At 46.1% G+C, this 18,307-nt stretch overlaps 1 protein-coding gene across 17 annotated transcripts in view; it reads left to right on the top strand.

Moving 5' to 3' along the window:
• Window positions 1-18,307, top strand: part of SLC4A11 (solute carrier family 4 member 11) — a 461,140-nt gene that overhangs the window by 420,773 nt on the left and 22,060 nt on the right. For all 17 annotated transcript variants that reach the window (XM_073649336.1, XM_073649316.1, XM_073649323.1 and 14 more), the window contains 6 exons: window positions 4,539-4,664; window positions 9,046-9,159; window positions 9,463-9,595; window positions 14,297-14,370; window positions 16,475-16,682; window positions 16,915-17,021. In XM_073649336.1, coding sequence (XP_073505437.1) covers window positions 4,539-4,664; window positions 9,046-9,159; window positions 9,463-9,595; window positions 14,297-14,370; window positions 16,475-16,682; window positions 16,915-17,021 — 762 coding nt within the window. The remainder of the gene's footprint in view (window positions 1-4,538; window positions 4,665-9,045; window positions 9,160-9,462; window positions 9,596-14,296; window positions 14,371-16,474; window positions 16,683-16,914; window positions 17,022-18,307) is intronic.

Raw genomic sequence — 18,307 nt, forward strand, 5'->3', positions numbered from 1 at the left:
CTAGACTGAAGAGTTTATTGTAAGAATCCCTGCTGGTTTAGGGCAGTGATGGGATTAATGTAAGGCTGATACAGATGTGCCTGTCCACTTCGGAGTCACTCTGCCTGATCATAAACAATCTGCCTGATCTTGGAGAAGAGAGTTGAGGGATTCTGTGCAGGATCTTGGTCTCCGCACACGGCTGTAGTATTAGACCAGCAGACAGTGATGACACCTGCAGTCTCCGGCTTTCCCCTGCAGTAATGATATGACCCAGTTACTGCTATAAGCCTCCGTGGCTCCTGGATGTGGCCGGCGCTGTACGAAATGGGCAAGAAGCCGTCACTAAAGTAAGATCTCAGCGGTATGGATTCTCCTCACCTGCGTAATGGTGTCCTCCATCCCCGGCTCTACAGACCCTTCACATGCACTTACAGAATAATATCCTAATAATGCTCCGCGCCAAAAGGGGCACAATGTCCTCCGGGGTCATTTTATAATGATGTGACCGAGGACGCGGCGCTCCACGTCCTCCATCTCCAGTGCTCCTGCATGGCAGCAGCAAACTGGATGGGCTCATGTCAATCAAAGGCGTCTTCATACTGGGGCGATTGTATCAGATCTACACCAAAGGGGTTATTTGTTTCTTCTTATTTTAAACGTGTTATCTCAAGTCAAGACGTTTTCTCTCCATCTCAGTCTTACTCCCCCTCCTTCTCTTCCTTTCTCTATCTCCAGCTTTTCTTTCTTTTTCTTTCTTTTTCTTTCTTTTTCTTTCTTTTTCTTTCTTTTTCTTTCTTTTTCTTTCTTTTTCTTTCTTTTTCTTTCTCTCTCTTTCTCTCTCTTTCTCTCTCTTTCTCTCTCTTTCTCTCTCTTTCTCTCTCTTTCTCTCTCTTTCTCTCTCTTTCTCTCTCTTTCTCTCTCTTTCTCTCTCTTTCTCTCTCTTTCTCTCTCTTTCTCTCTCTTTCTCTCTCTTTCTCTCTCTTTCTCTCTCTTTCTTTCTTTTCCCTCCCCCTCCTCCTCCTCTGGCTTCTTCCTTTTCCCCTCCCTCTCTCACCTTGGCCTTGTCTTCCTTTTCCCCTCCCTCTCTCTCCTTGGCCTTACCTTCCTTTACCCCCTCTCTCTCGCCTTGGCCTTGCCTTCCTTTACCCCCTCTCTCTCGCCTTGGCCTTGCCTTCCTTTACCCCCTCTCTCACTCTCTCGCCTTGGCCTTGCCTTCCTTTACCCCCTCTCTCACTCTCTCGCCTTGGCCTTGCCTTCCTTTACCTCCTCTCTCACTCTCTCGCCTTGGCCTTGCCTTCCTTTTCCCCTCCCTCTCTCGCCTTGGCCTTGCCTTCCTTTACCCCCTCTCTCACTCTCTCTCCTTGGCCTTACCTTCCTTTACCCCCTCTCTCTCGCCTTGGCCTTGCCTTCCTTTACCCCCTCTCTCTCGCCTTGGCCTTGCCTTCCTTTACCCCCTCTCTCACTCTCTCGCCTTGGCCTTGCCTTCCTTTTCCCCTCCCTCTCTCGCCTTGGCCTTGCCTTCCTTTACCCCCTCTCTCTCGCCTTGGCCTTGCTGTGCCTTCCTTTACCCCCTCTCTCTCGCCTTGGCCTTGCCTTCCTTTACCCCCTCTCTCTCGCCTTGGCCTTGCCTTCCTTTACCCCCTCTCTCTCGCCTTGGCCTTGCCTTCCTTTACCCCCTCTCTCTCGCCTTGGCCTTGCCTTCCTTTACCCCCTCTCTCACTCTCTCGCCTTGGCCTTGCCTTCCTTTTCCCCTCCCTCTCTCTCTCGCCTTGGACTTGCCTTCCTTTTCCCCTCTCTTTTTCGCCTTGGCCTTGCCTTCCTTTTCCCCTCTCTCTCTCGCCTTGGCCTTGCCTTCCTTTTCCCCTCTCTCTCTCGCTTTGCCTTTCTTTTCCCCTCCCTCTCTTTCTTGCCTTGCCTTCCTTTCCCCTCTCTCTCTCGCCTTGCCTTCCTTTTCCCCTCCCTCTCTCTCTCGCTTTGCCTTCCTTTTCCCCTCCCTCTCTCTCTCGCCTTGCCTTCCTTTTCCCCCTTTCTCTCGCCTTGCCTTCCTTTTCCCCTTTCTCTCGCCTTGCCTTCTTTTCCCCTCCCTCTCTCTCTCGCCTTGCCTTCCTTTCCCCTCCCTCTCTCTCTCGCCTTGCCTTCCTTTTCCCCCTTTCTCTCGCCTTGCCTTCTTTTCCCCTCCCTCTCTCGTCTTGCCTTCTTTTCCCCTCTCTCTCTCGCCTTGCCTTCCTTTTCCCCTCCCTCTCTCTCTCGCCTTGCCTTCCTTTCCCCTCTCTCTCGCCTTGCCTTCCTTTCCCCTCTCTCTCGCCTTGCCTTCCTTTTCCCCTCCCTCTCTCGCTTTGCCTTCCTTTTCCCCTCCCTCTCTCTCTCGCCTTGCCTTCCTTTTCCCTCTCTCTCTCGCCTTGCCTTCCTTTCCCCTCTCTCTCTCGCCTTGCCTTCCTTTCCCCTCTCTCTCGCCTTGCCTTCCTTTTCCCCCTTTCTCTCGCCTTGCCTTCCTTTCCCCTCCCTCTCTCGCCTTGCCTTCCTTTTCCCCCTTTCTCTCGCCTTGCCTTCCTTTTCCCCCTTTCTCTCGCCTTGCCTTCCTTTCCCCTCTCTCTCTCGCCTTGCCTTCCTTTCCCCTCTCTCTCGCCTTGCCTTCCTTTTCCCCCTTTCTCTCGCCTTGCCTTCCTTTTCCCCCTTTCTCTCGCCTTGCCTTCCTTTTCCCCCTTTCTCTCGCCTTGCCTTCCTTTTCCCCCTTTCTCTCGCCTTGCCTTCCTTTCCCCTCTCTCTCGCCTTGCCTTCCTTTTCCCCCTTTCTCTCGCCTTGCTTTCCTTTTCCCCTCTCTCTCTCGCCTTGCCTTCCTTTCCCCTCTCTTGCCTTGCCTTCCTTTTCCCCTCTCTCTCTCTCTCGCCTTGCCTTCCTTTTCCCCCTTTCTCTCGCCTTGCCTTCCTTTTCCCCCTTTCTCTCGCCTTGCCTTCCTTTTCCCCCTTTCTCTCGCCTTGCCTTCCTTTCCCCTCTCTTGCCTTGCCTTCCTTTTCCCCTCTCTCTCTCGCCTTGCCTTCCTTTTCCCCCTTTCTCTCGCCTTGCCTTCCTTTTCCCCCTTTCTCTCGCCTTGCCTTCCTTTTCCCCCTTTCTCTCGCCTTGCCTTCCTTTTCCCCCTTTCTCTCGCCTTGCCTTCCTTTCCCCTCCCTCTCTCGCCTTGCCTTCCTTTTCCCCCTTTCTCTCGCCTTGCCTTCCTTTTCCCCCTTTCTCTCGCCTTGCCTTCCTTTCCCCTCTCTCTCTCGCCTTGCCTTCCTTTCCCCTCTCTCTCGCCTTGCCTTCCTTTTCCCCCTTTCTCTCGCCTTGCCTTCCTTTTCCCCCTTTCTCTCGCCTTGCCTTCCTTTTCCCCCTTTCTCTCGCCTTGCCTTCCTTTTCCCCCTTTCTCTCGCCTTGCCTTCCTTTCCCCTCTCTCTCGCCTTGCCTTCCTTTTCCCCCTTTCTCTCGCCTTGCTTTCCTTTTCCCCTCTCTCTCTCGCCTTGCCTTCCTTTCCCCTCTCTTGCCTTGCCTTCCTTTTCCCCTCTCTCTCTCTCTCGCCTTGCCTTCCTTTTCCCCCTTTCTCTCGCCTTGCCTTCCTTTTCCCCCTTTCTCTCGCCTTGCCTTCCTTTCCCCTCTCTTGCCTTGCCTTCCTTTTCCCCTCTCTCTCTCGCCTTGCCTTCCTTTTCCCCCTTTCTCTCGCCTTGCCTTCCTTTTCCCCCTTTCTCTCGCCTTGCCTTCCTTTTCCCCCTTTCTCTCGCCTTGCCTTCCTTTCCCCTCCCTCTCTCGCCTTGCCTTCCTTTTCCCCCTTTCTCTCGCCTTGCCTTCCTTTTCCCCCTTTCTCTCGCCTTGCCTTCCTTTCCCCTCTCTCTCTCGCCTTGCCTTCCTTTCCCCTCTCTCTCGCCTTGCCTTCCTTTTCCCCCTTTCTCTCGCCTTGCCTTCCTTTTCCCCCTTTCTCTCGCCTTGCCTTCCTTTTCCCCCTTTCTCTCGCCTTGCCTTCCTTTTCCCCCTTTCTCTCGCCTTGCCTTCCTTTCCCCTCTCTCTCGCCTTGCCTTCCTTTTCCCCCTTTCTCTCGCCTTGCTTTCCTTTTCCCCTCTCTCTCTCGCCTTGCCTTCCTTTCCCCTCTCTTGCCTTGCCTTCCTTTTCCCCTCTCTCTCTCTCTCGCCTTGCCTTCCTTTTCCCCCTTTCTCTTGCCTTGCCTTCCTTTTCCCCCTTTCTCTCGCCTTGCCTTCCTTTCCCCTCTCTTGCCTTGCCTTCCTTTTCCCCTCTCTCTCTCGCCTTGCCTTCCTTTTCCCCCTTTCTCTCGCCTTGCCTTCCTTTTCCCCCTTTCTCTCGCCTTGCCTTCCTTTCCCCTCCCTCTCTCGCCTTGCCTTCCTTTTCCCCCTTTCTCTCGCCTTGCCTTCCTTTTCCCTCTATCTGGCCCTGTAGGTTTCATTCTTTTATACTCTCGTTCGTCTACCGCACCTTCACACCATTACTTTACCGTATCATTATGACACTGTTGCCTCCGCTCCAGAGCACGGTCCCAGCAGTAACTCCAGGCTTTGTTGCTCTACTTTCCTCCACAGGCATTATCGGAAAGAACAAGGCCATCGGAAAGTACACTACGACTGCGATTTTCTTGTACTTTGCTTGCCTCCTGCCTTCTATCGCCTTTGGCTCTTTGAATGATGAAAACACTCGCGGGGTGATTGGTAAGATTTTCTTTGAAGATCATTTGTTTTGCATCTATCAACTTGGAAGAGATTAACCAGGTGGGTAGCATCGGTGCTACTTACGTCTGTACTGCTGGGATGTGTGGACGTGTAGACGGTGCCTCCATTGTGCTGACTGTACACATGTAGATGCGTGCCTTGCCTGGATTTCGAATGTGGTGATAGTGATCTTCCATTGACTTGGTGATTCTTACCTCTATGCCCCTGATACAGCCATGTCTGCTCAGCCTTGATTTTCAGGGTTATTGAATGTTTCGCAGCTGCTGCTTCCTCAAGCGCTCTGGTTCCTCCATCATTAAGCCAGAAGGTTGTCCTCTCTTCCTTACTGACCGAGAGAGAATTGCATATAGTGTTCAGTTACTGTAAATTTCTATGGTGATGGTGTACAAAGATCAGTGCCCCCACTGGTAGTGGGTCGGTATTAGTCATATACTGATAGGGATCAGCGCCCCCTAGTGGTGGTGGAGGTGGCAAGTAGTAGTCATGTACTGGTATGCATGGATCAGTGCCTCCTAGTGGTAGTGGGTCAGTAGTAATCATGTACTGGTATATAATGTTCAGTTCCTCCTAGTGGTGGTGGTCGGTAGTAGTGATGTACTGGTATGAATGGATCAGTGCCCCTAGTGGTGGTGGTCAGTAGTAGTGATGTACTGGTATGAATGGATCCGTGCCCCTAGTGGTGGTGGTCAATAATAGTGATGTACTGGTATGAATGGATCAGTGCCCCTAGTGGTGGTGGTCAATAGTAGTGATGTACTGGTATGAATGGATCAGTGCTCCTAGTGGTGGTCAGTAATAGTAGTGTACTGGTATACATGGATCAGTGCCCCTAGTGGTGGTGGTCAGTAGTAGTGATGTACTGGTATGAATGGATCAGTGCCCCTAGTGGTGGTGGTCAGTAGTAGTGATGTACTGGTATGAATGGATCAGTGCCCCTAGTGGTGGTGGTCAGTAGTAGTGATGTACTGGTATGAATGGATCAGTGCCCCTAGTGGTGGTGGTCAGTAATAGTAATGTACTAGTGTGAATGGATCAGTGCCCCTAGTGGTGGTGGTCAGTAATAGTAATGTACTGGTATAAATGGATCAGTGCCCCTAGTGGAAGTTGGTTGGTAGTAGTCATGTACTGGTATATAAGGATTAGCTCCCCTAGTGGTGATGGTCAATATTGGCAAGTGAGTGCAAATGCATTTTGGAAGTTGTCCATTTCTGACAGGGTGTAGAGCTGAACGTCTGTTTCTAAAGTCAACCAGCAGAATTATGGATAGGCAAAGAGCTGAAATTAAATAATGGAAGACTGATATAAATATAATGAAGCAAAGTTACTCAACTTTTTAATATTAATTTTAACAGTGTAATTGTAGATAGTGATTTTTTTTTTAACTCTAACCTGTCACTTGGTTTGGGTCCCTTAATATTGCTGTCTTCATGAGCTCCTATATCAGCATGACTTCTATTGTGTACATTTGTTTCATTATGTACTTTTGTTCTTCTGTACATCCTGTTTTTTTTTTCTGCCCTCCCTGAGAGAGTAAATGCTTTCTTGCCTGTCCATGAATATACATGCTTTCTCTTCTAGTAGTATAGGTTAGATATGACATGTATCCAGAGTATTGCTGTCTTCATGGGCTCATATATCAGCACAGCTATCATCCTGTACTTTTTTTTTTTTTTTCATTATGTACTTTTCTTGTTCCATACAACCTGTTTTCTTTACCCTCCCTGAGACTGTGCATGCTTTCTCCCCTCTCTCTTGTGGAAATGTCTGTACTACTCCTCCCCACTTTCTGCCTCTGTCTTACACACACTCTGAGGCAGCAAAATGGTAAAGATTATTTTAAAATGTTTAACTTTACTCTTAAAAAGCAAATAAACCATAAAATATTGAACAAAGGTGCCTGTAGCCTAAAGTATCTGTGTGTGCGTGAGGTGCAGTCTCTGAAATGACTCTTGTCGTCGTGTCATTGACTCTGTGTTCGCTCGCATGTCTTTACTTTTCTGTTTTACCTCTCGTTTTTCGTGGCCTCTAATTTGGCACTCAGTGATGTCAGAGATTTTGAGTGATTTTGGAGAGTTAGTGATTTTGCAGACTTCATTTTTAAGATGGTTCAGTCCAGAAACCTTTGACCAGTGACGCATCTTCGTGATTTCAGCTCTGCAGGCCGCTATTTTGGGTGTAAAATGAAATAACTGAGACGCAATTGAAGTGGAGACTTTCAGGTTTAATTAAAGGGGTTGAACAAAAATATCCTGTGAAACGTTTAGGAATTGCAGCCATTTTTCTACAAAACCTCCTCATTTCAGGGGCTCAAAAGTAATTGGACAAATTACCTTTACCAGAAATAAAATGTTTATGTTTAATACTTTGTGGAGAATCCTTTACAGGCAATGACGGCCTGAAGTCTGGAGGCCACTGACGTCACCATTGCTGGTCTCCTCCGGTGTGAGGCTTTACAGGCAATGACGGCCTGAAGTCTGGAGGCCACTGACGTCACCATTGCTGGTCTCCTCCGGTGTGAGGCTTTACAGGCAATGACGGCCTGAAGTCTGGAGGCCACTGACGTCACCATTGCTGGTCTCCTCCGGTGTGAGGCTTTACAGGCAATGACGGCCTGAAGTCTGGAGGCCACTGACGTCACCATTGCTGGTCTCCTCCGGTGTGAGGCTTTACAGGCAATGACGGCCTGAAGTCTGGAGGCCACTGACGTCACCATTGCTGGTCTCCTCCGGTGTGAGGCTTTACAGGCAATGACTGCCTGAAGTCTGGAGGCCACGGACGTCACCATTGCTGGTCTCCTCCGGTGTGAGGCTTTACAGGCAATGACGGCCTGAAGTCTGGAGGCCACTGACGTCACCATTGCTGGTCTCCTCCGGTGTGAGGCTTTACAGGCAATGACTGCCTGAAGTCTGGAGGCCACTGACGTCACCATTGCTGGTCTCCTCCGGTGTGAGGCTTTGCCGCCTTTACTGCAGTGACTTCAGTTTGTGGCTCTTTCTGTCTTACGTTTTGTCTTCAGCCTGTGAAATGTGGCTCAATGGGCTGAGATCTGGTGATGACTCGGCCATTGCAGAATATCCCACTTCTTTGCTTTCTCAGGATGTTTTGGCTCATTGTCCATCTGTCCTGTGAAGCGTCGTCCAATAATTATTGCTGCATTTGGTTGAATCTGAGCAGAAAGTATCGCCCTGTACACACAGGATTCATCCGGCTGCTTCTCTCTTCAGTCACATCATCGGTAAACAGTAGGGACTCTGTGCCATTGGAAGCCATGCTTGCCCGCGCCATCACACAGCCTCCACCATGTTTTACAGAGGGTATGATGTGCTTTGGATCTTGAGCCTTCTCCATACTTTCTTCTTCCCATCATTCTGGTACAGGTTGATCTTAGTTTCATCTTTTCCAGAACAGCACCGCGTCTTCAGATGGTTTTTTGGCAAAGTCTAATTTGTCCTTTCTATTTAAGGCCAATTAATGGTTTGCACTTTGTGGTGAACCCTCTGTATTTGCTCTCATGAAGTCTTTTCTCTATGGTAGACTTAGATACTGAGACACAGACTTTCTGGAGAGTGTTCTTCACTTGGGTGGATGTTATGAAGAGGTTTTTCTTCACCGTGGAAAGGACTCCGTGATCATCCATCACTGTTGTCTTCCGAGGACGTCCAGACCTTTTTAAGTTCTCCGCTCACCAGTGCTCTTTTTTTTTGCAGAAACTGTTGTGATGGCCTCTCCTAGCATTTCTGCTATCTCTGTGATGTATTTCTTCTTTTTTTTCCCCCTCCTAATGATGATCTGTTTCTCTTCCATTGAGAACTCCTTTGACCGAATGTTGTGGGTTCACATCAACAATGCAAAAATGCAAATGCCACACTGAGAATCAGCTCCAGACCTTTTAGCTGCTTAACTGATAACGGGGGAAAGCCCATGGAGTCCATTAAAGAGCTTCTGAGATATTTCTCCAATTGTTTTGTCTCTTGAAAAAGAGGCAGCCGCATATTAAAGGGCTGTAACTCCTAAACGCTTACTACAATTAGTATGTGACGCCCCTCAAATTAAAGCTGAGTCGACACTATAAGCCGATATTGATTATAGAACATGATCTAGAATATGTTTTGGTAAAAAGCTACAATGACAACTTTTCACTGTCCAAATATTTCTGGACCTAACTGTGTATCATCGTGGGAGACAAAAGTGGGTGGGTGACCTTCTTGCTAGATCTTAGTTTTGCTTTATTGATGGATTTATTTGCATTATTTTTTTTTGTTATTTTGGGTTTTTAGTTTTTGTAAATGATTTTTTTATTTTTTTTGGCCTTGAACACCTTGAAATGATCACTCAACGCCATGTCCACCTCTCGTTACAGATGTGCAGAAGACGATTATTGGTCAGGGCATTGGGGGTGTGCTATACTCCGTCCTCTCCGGGCAGCCTCTGGTGGTATTATTGACGACCGCACCCTTAGCTTTATATATCAAAGGTAGGTAAGCGCATGTGCTGCCGGCATCGCAGACCTCAGCCCAGGGTGATGGTTTCTTCTTGGGTCTAAGCCTGCGAGACCCTCCACTAATGGCAGGAACTTCATAATTGGTGGAGGGGAGAGGGCTCTGTGGATGACGCCATTGCCCGCATGCTCCACCAAAATATTATCAAGGAGAGCCGAGACCTTACTCAACTCCTTCACCATAATCTGTTTCTCAGCAAGTCAAACATCCCTGTATGATGGGCTCATAGTCTGTATGTTTGGGAGGGGAGTATAACCCCAAGTCTCCTATTCCCGCAGTTATCGTCGGCATCTGTGATGACTACAACCTGGACTTTAAAGCTTTCTACGCCTGGACGGGGCTGTGGAATAGCTGCTTCCTCATCCTCTACTCCCTGTTCAATTGTAGCATGCTGATGAAGCTCTTCAAGAGGTGACGGCTCATAGATAGATAAATTATTATTATTATTATTATTATTATTATTATTATTATTATCTCCGGATCAGTAATATATGTACACAGTGACTGCACCAGCAGAATAGTGAGTGCAGCTCTGGAGTATAATACAGGATGTAACTCAGGATCAGTAATGTAATGTATGTACACTGTGACTGCACCAGCAGAATAGTGAGTGCAGCTCTGGAGCATAATACAGGATGTAACTCAGGATCAGTAATGTAATGTATGTACACTGTGACTGCACCAGCAGAATAGTGAGTGCAGCTCTGGAGCATAATACAGGATGTAATTCAGGATCAGTAATGTAATGTATGTACACAGTGACTGCACCAGCAGAATAGTGAGTGCAGCTCTGGAGTATAATACAGGATGTAACTCAGGATCAGTACAGGATCAGTAATGTAATGTATGTACACAGTGACTGCACCAGCAGAATAGTGAGTGCAGCTCTGGGGTATAATACAGGATGTAACTCAGGATCAGTACAGGATCAGTAATGTAATGTATGTACACAGTGACTGCACCAGCAGAATAGTGAGTGCAGCACTGGAGTATAATGCAGAATGTAACTCAGGATCAGTAATGTAATGTATGTGCACAGTGACTCCACCAGCAGAATAGTGAGTGCAGCTCTGGAGCATAATACAGGATGTAACTCAGGATCAGTAATGTAATGTATGTACACAGTGACTGCACCAGCAGAATAGTGAGTGCAGCTCTGGAGTATAATACAGGGTGTAACTCAGGATCAGTAATGTAATGTATGTACACAGTGACTGCACCAGCAGAATAGTGAGTGCAGCTCTGGAGTATAATACAGGATGTAACTCAGGATCAGTAATGTAATGTATGTACACAGTGATAGCACCCGCAGAATAATGAGTGCAGCTCTGGAGTATAATACAGGAGGTAACTCAGGATCAGTACAGGATCAGTAATGTAATGTATGTACACAGTGACTGCACCAGCAGAATAGTGAGTGCAGCTCTGGAGTATAATACAGGATGTAACTCAGGATCAGTACAGGATCAGTAATGTAATGCATGTACACAGTGACTGCACCAGCAGAATAGTGAGTGCAGCTCTGGAGTATAATACAGGATGTAACTCAGGATCAGTACAGGATCAGTAATGTAATGTATGTACACAGTGACTGCACCAGCAGAATAGTGAGTGCAGCTCTGGAGTATAATACAGGGTGTAACTCAGGATCAGTAATGTAATGTATGTACACAGTGACTGCACCAGCAGAATAGTGAGTGCAACTCTGGAGTATAATACAGGATGTAACTCAGGATCAGTACAGGATCAGTAATGTAATGTATGTACACTGTGACTGCACCAGCAGAATAGTGAGTGCAGCTCTGGAGCATAATACAGGATGTAATTCAGGATCCGTAATGTATGTTCACAGTGACTGCACCAGCAGAATAGTGAGTGCAGCTCTGGGGTATAATACAGGATGTAACTCAGGATCAGTACAGGATCAGTAATGTAATGTATGTACACAGTGACTGCACCAGCAGAATAGTGAGTGCAGCACTGGAGTATAATGCAGAATGTAACTCAGGATCAGTAATGTAATGTATGTGCACAGTGACTGCACCAGCAGAATAGTGAGTGCAGCTCTGGAGTATAATACAGGGTGTAACTCAGGATCAGTAATGTAATGTATGTACACAGTGACTGCACCAGCAGAATAGTGAGTGCAGCTCTGGAGTATAATACAGGATGTAACTCAGGATCAGTAATGTAATGTATGTACACAGTGATAGCACCCGCAGAATAATGAGTGCAGCTCTGGAGTATAATACAGGAGGTAACTCAGGATCAGTACAGGATCAGTAATGTAATGTATGTACACAGTGACTGCACCAGCAGAATAGTGAGTGCAGCTCTGGAGTATAATACAGGATGTAACTCAGGATCAGTACAGGATCAGTAATGTAATGTATGTACACAGTGACTGCACCAGCAGAATAGTGAGTGCAGCTCTGGAGTATAATACAGGGTGTAACTCAGGATCAGTAATGTAATGTATGTACACAGTGACTGCACCAGCAGAATAGTGAGTGCTGCTCTGGAGTATAATACAGGATGTAACTCAGGATCAGTAATGTAATGTATGTACACAGTGACTGCACCAGCAGAATAGTGAGTGCTGCTCTGGAGTATAATACAGGATGTAACTCCGGATCAGTAATATATGTACACAGTGACTGCACCAGCAGAATAGTGAGTGCTGCTCTGGAGTATAATACAGGATGTAACTCAGGATCAGTAATGTAATGTATGTACACTGTGACTGCACCAGCAGAATAGTGAGTGCAACTCTGGGGTATAATACAGGATGTAACTCAGGATCAGTACAGGATCAGTAATGTAATGTATGTGCACAGTGACTGCACCAGCAGAATAGTGAGTGCAGCTCTGGAGTATAATGCAGGGTGTAACTCAGGATCAGTAATGTAATGTATGTACACAGTGACTGCACCAGCAGAATAGTGAGCGCAGCTCTGGAGTATATAATACAGGATGTAACTCAGTATCAGTAATGTAATGTATGTACACAGTGACTGCACCAGCAGAATAGTGAGTGCTGCTCTGGAGTATAATACAGGATGTAACTCAGGATCAGTAATGTAATGTATGTACACAGTGACTGCACCAGCAGAATAGTGAGTGCAGCTCTGGAGTATAATACAGGAGGTAACTCAGGGTCAGTACAGGGTCAGTACAGGGTCAGTAATGTAATGTATGTACACAGTGACTGCACCAGCAGAATAGTGAGTGCTGCTCTGGAGTATAATACAGGATGTAACTCAGGATCAGTAATGTAATGTATGTACACAGTGACTGCACCAGCAGAAAAGTGAGTGCAGCTCTGGAGTATAATACAGGAGGTAACTCAGGATCAGTAATGTAATGTATGTACACAGTGACTGCACCAGCAGAAAAGTGAATGCAGCTCTGGAGTATAATACAGGATGTAACTCAGGATCAGTAATGTAATGTATGTACACAGTGACTCCACCAGCAGAATAGTGAGTGCAGCTCTGGAGTGTAATACAGGATGTAACTCAGGATCAGTAATGTAATGTATGTACACAGTGACTGCACCAGCAGAATAGTGAGTGCAGCTCTGGAGTATAATACAGGGTGTAACTCAGGATCAGTACAGGATCAGTAATTTAATGTATGTGCACAGTGACTGCACCAGCAGAATAGTGAGTGCAGCTCTGGAGTATAATACAGGATGCAACCCAGGATCAGTAATGTAATGTATGTACACAGTGACTGCACCAGCAGAATAGTGAGTGCAGCTCTGGAGTATAATACAGGATGTAACTCAGGATCAGTACAGGATCAGTAATGTAATGTATGTGCACAGTGACTGCACCAACAGAATAGTGAGTGCAGCTCTGGAGTATAATACAGGATGTAACTCAGGATCAGTACAGGATCAGTAATGTAATGTATGTGCACAGTGACTACACTAGCAGAATAGTGAGTGCAGCTCTGGAGTATAATACAGGATGTAACTCAGGATCAGTAATGTAATGTATGTGCACAGTGACTGCACCAACAGAATAGTGAGTGCAGCTCTGTAGTATAATACAGGATGTAACTCAAGATCAGTACAGGATCAGTAATGTAATGTATGTACACAGTGACTGCACCAGCAGAATAGTGAGTGCTGCTCTGGAGTATAATACAGGGTGTAACTCAGGATCAGTACAGGATCAGTAATGTAATGTATGTGCACAGTGACTGCACCAGCAGAATAGTGAGTGCAGCTCTGGAGTATAATACAGGATGTAACTCAGGATCAGTACAGGATCAGTAATGTAATGTATGTACACAGTGACTGCACCAGCAGAATAGTGAGTGCTGCTCTGGAGTATAATACAGGGTGTAACTCAGGATCAGTACAGGATCAGTAATGTAATGTATGTGCACAGTGACTGCACCAGCAGAATAGTGAGTGCAGCTCTGGAGTATAATACAGGATGTAACTCCGGATCAGTAATGTAATGTATGTGCACAGTGACTACACTAGCAGAATAGTGAGTGCAGCTCTGGAGTATGATACAGGATGTAACTCAGGATCAGTAATGTAATGTATGTGCACAGTGACTACACTAGCAGAATAGTGAGTGCAGCTCTGGAGTATAATACAGGGTGTAACTCAGGATCAGTACAGGATCAGTAATGTAATGTATGTGCACAGTGACTGCACCAACAGAATAGCGAGTGCAGCTCTGGAGTATAATACAGGATGTAACTCAGGATCAGTACAGGATCAGTAATGTAATGTATGTACACAGTGACTGCACCAGCAGAATAGTGAGTGCTGCTCTGGAGTATAATACAGGGTGTAACTCAGGATCAGTACAGGATCAGTAATGTAATGTATGTGCACAGTGACTGCACCAGCAGAATAGTGAGTGCAGCTCTGGAGTATAATACAGGATGTAACTCCGGATCAGTAATGTAATGTATGTGCACAGTGACTACACTAGCAGAATAGTGAGTGCAGCTCTGGAGTATGATACAGGATGTAACTCAGGATCAGTAATGTAATGTATGTGCACAGTGACTGCACCAGCAGAATAGTGAGTGCAGCTCTGGAGTATAATACAGGGTGTAACTCTGTTTGTTCTCCTTTCTCAGGTCGACAGAAGAGATAATAGCCCTTTTTATATCCATAACATTTGTGCTCGATGCTCTGAAGGGGATGATAAAAAGTAAGTCCTTTATATTTATATCCTGGGGTGACGGCATGTGGGAACAATGTGGTGACGGCGCGGCTATTACAAGGCTCCTCCGCGGTGTAATGTCGGGGTGAATAGCACTCGTCCTTGGTGTCGGTTACGATCTGTTGGAGCGGCGTGGGTCCTCTGGGAGTTACAGCGGCTTTCTCTGACTTTTACGAGGAGTCCTGTGATTGGGGGATTCTCGTCTCCGTTCACACTAGTCAGCTGCTGTGACTCGCGAGCTGAGGTGTGTCCGGCCCCGGTCTGAGCGAGAACATCATGTCTCGCTCCCATTATTTATGCAGTGGAGCCTAACCTATTGCTCCCTGTTATCAGCCTTTGGGTAATATTTGCATAGTTCTGGGATCTTCATCTGCGGCACCACAGCCATATATAAATGTAGGGGGGGATTCCTACTTTCCTATGATTATTGGATGCACATCATACGGCGGCCTCGCTTCTCCTGTAGTGACCCCGGAGGTCGGATATTTCCCCGTTAGTCGGCCCACCTCGGCCCCATTGTGCCGCTTGTTGGGGGGGAGCTGCAGGAAGCTGCGGACATCTGGCTGGATGAGCACTTGCACTGCGCCCTCCCCCGGTCCGGCTCTCACCAGTCTCCATCACGACCTATCTTCCCTCATCACATAAAGGAAAAAACACAAGGAAACGCGTCGCTCCGAGCCCATTGTCTGCCACAGATGTGGACAACCGTAAGCCCTCACACCGTCCACCTATGTCCTAGTCATCCTCTACTCGCACACCTTTGACCTCCGTGTAGCAAACAATCAACGCGTTTCAGTCTCTGCTTCCAGAAGGTGCTGTCACCTCTGTGTCATCACTTTTTATTCGCTGGTCACAAAGTAGCTGTCACCTCAGAGTGTGAACGTGGCCTCCATCAAATGTTATCTGCGCTCAAAACATAAAGGGAAAAAAAACAAGGAAATGCATTACTCCAAGCCTGCAGCCCATAGTAGATCCCCTCATAGTCCCATGATTAATCTCTGGCCTGCGAGTACCAAACCATTAGCGGTGCATTTAATTCCCTGCTTTTCATAGTGATCCACACGTTTCAGTCCCTGTAATAAGTCATCTCAAATTACCAACGCATTTCAACCCTTCAGAGTTGCATTAAATTATTAAAGCCTTTTAGTCCCTCCTTCCATATGAGTGCTCATCCTAAGTGGTCAACAAATTCAGTCCTTTCTCCCAATAGTGGTCAACACATTTCAGTCCTTCCACTAGTGGGTATCTCAGATTACCAACACATTTCAGTCCTTCCACTAGTGGGTATCTCAGATTACCAACACATTTCAGTCCTTCCACTAGTGGGTATCTCAGATTACCAACACATTTCAGTCCTTTATTTCAATTAATCAACCCGTTTCAGTCCCTTCTTCCACTAATGATCAGCTCAGGATAACAACGCATCTCAGTCCTTTTTTCCTCTAGTGGTCATGTAAGATTATCAACACATTCAGTCCTTTCTTTCAATGGTGGTCATCTCATTTCATCAAGGCATTTCAGTCTTCCCACTAGTGGGCATCTCAGATTACCAACGCATTTCAGTCCTTTTTTTCAATTTATCAACGCATTTCAGGCCTTTCTTCCACTATTAGTCCATGTTAAGAACACATTTCTGTCCCGTCTTCCACTAGTGAGCATCTCAGATTATCAACTCATATCAGGCCCTTCAATAGAGTGGTCAACTCAATTTAACATCTTATTATAAGCGCATTTCAGGTGGCCGCCCCTCAATTTCAATAATCGTCATTGCATTTCAGTCTCCTATTTCAATTGTGATCATCTTTAAAAATGTAATTGCATTTCAGTCCTTACTACCAAAACTAGTAATCTCGAATTACCAACGCGTTTCGGCTCCACCTTCAGTAGTGATCAGCTACTCAAATGATCAGTGCATTTTCTTTTTAGTGTTGGTGCCTCGGGGGTGACCGGTCAGTCAGTGGGTCACCAGGCTTCATAGATATGCATGGTCTCTACTCCCTCTACTCCCTCCACCTCCGTTTTACCATTTCTTAATCTGCGGGAGCCTCGGAGTGATGGCCGATCCTCACCGGACTATGTTCTTCTCTTACAGTCTTCAATAAGTGTCACCAGGAGGCCTCGGGCTCACCGCTGTATCACATCAATGGCACCCCGTATCCTCTCCACTTCCTGAACGCCTCCCTGAACGGCTCCTTCCTGTACCCGGATGGTCAGCACGGGAAGGAGTCCGCCGTCCTCAGCCTGCTCCTGATGTTCGGGACCGTGTGGCTCGGACACACGCTGTACCAGTTCAAGAAGAGGTAGAGGACCAACCTTCCAGGGAATTATTGTAAAGTGTTTCAATTCCGCCCCATTCTCAGCTGATTACAGAGGAAATCTAGAACAAAGCTGCAATACCTCCCCCAACCTATGGGCACGTGGGGCGCTGTTTTTGAATCCTTGCAAAAGTTCATATACAAATGAAAAGTTTATTATGTAAATGTGTGTGTGTGTGTGTGAGATGTCAGATATTAATATGTCCTTATATTCCAGCCCCTACCTGCACGCCAGAGTCCGGGAGCTGCTGTCCGACTGCGCGCTGCCGATATCGGTCCTGACCTTCTCCGCCGTGGGGTCCTACTTCTTCCAGGATATACGCAGTAAGTTGGCCGGTCAATCCTCACATCTGTTGACATAACAGTAGCTGGTCGTAAAGGTGAGCGGCCGAGCCCCGACCTCGCGGCAACCGCGGATTTATGTCCTAATTAAAGGGGATTAAATATCCTCCTATGCCAATTATCCTCCTCAAATAAGCCGCTCCCCCGGGGCGTCCGAATGTTCTGTGAGCAGCCGGGGAGAGGAGTATACTACATGCTACAACGTGAGCGGGACACCTACAAGGCAGGATTATAGCAGCTATGTTCCTGTACATAGGAGCAGTATTATAGTAGTTATATTCTTGTATATAGGGGGCAGTATTATAGTAGTTATATTCTTGTATATAGGGGGCAGTATTATAGTAGTTATATTCTTGTACATAGGAGCAGTATTATAGTAGTTATATTCTTGTATATAGGGGGCAGTATTATAGTAGTTATATTCTTGTACATAGGGGGCAGTATTACAGTAGTTATATTCTTGTACATAGGGAGCAGTATTATAGTAGTTATATTCTTGTACATAGGGGCAGTATTATAGTAGTTATATTCTTGTACATAGGAGCAGTATTATAGTAGTTATATTCTTGTACATAGGAGCAGTATTATAGTAGTTATATTCTTGTACATAGGGAGCAGTATTATAGTAGTTATATTCTTGTACATAGGAGCAGTATTATAGTAGTTATATTCTTGTATATAGGGGGCAGTATTATAGTAGTTATATTCTTGTACATAGGAGCAGTATTATAGTAGTTATATTCTTGTATATAGGGGGCAGTATTATAGTAGTTATATTCTTGTACATAGGAGCAGTATTATAGTAGTTATATTCTTGTACATAGGGAGCAGTATTATAGTAGTTATATTCTTGTACATAGGGGGTAGTATTATAGTAGTTATATTCTTGTACATAGGAGCAGTATTATAGTAGTTATATTCTTGTATATAGGGGGCAGTATTATAGTAGTTATATTCTTGTACATAGGAGCAGTATTATAGTAGTTATATTCTTGTATATAGGGGGCAGTATTATTGTAGTTATATTCTTGTACATAGGGGGCAGTATTACAGTAGTTATATTCTTATACATAGGAGCAGTATTATAGTAGTTATATTCTTGTACATAGGGAGCAGTATTATAGTAGTTATATTCTTGTACATAGGGAGCAGTATTATAGTAGTTATATTCTTGTATATAGGGGGCAGTATTATAGTAGTTATATTCTTGTACATAGGAGCAGTATTATAGTAGTTATATTCTTGTATATAGGGGGCAGTATTATAGT

Source organism: Phyllobates terribilis, unplaced genomic scaffold (genome assembly GCF_046119375.1).
Source record: "Phyllobates terribilis strain yellow unplaced genomic scaffold, ASM4611937v1 Scaffold_1__5_contigs__length_1240528914, whole genome shotgun sequence".
Taxonomy (NCBI): domain Eukaryota; kingdom Metazoa; phylum Chordata; class Amphibia; order Anura; family Dendrobatidae; genus Phyllobates; species Phyllobates terribilis.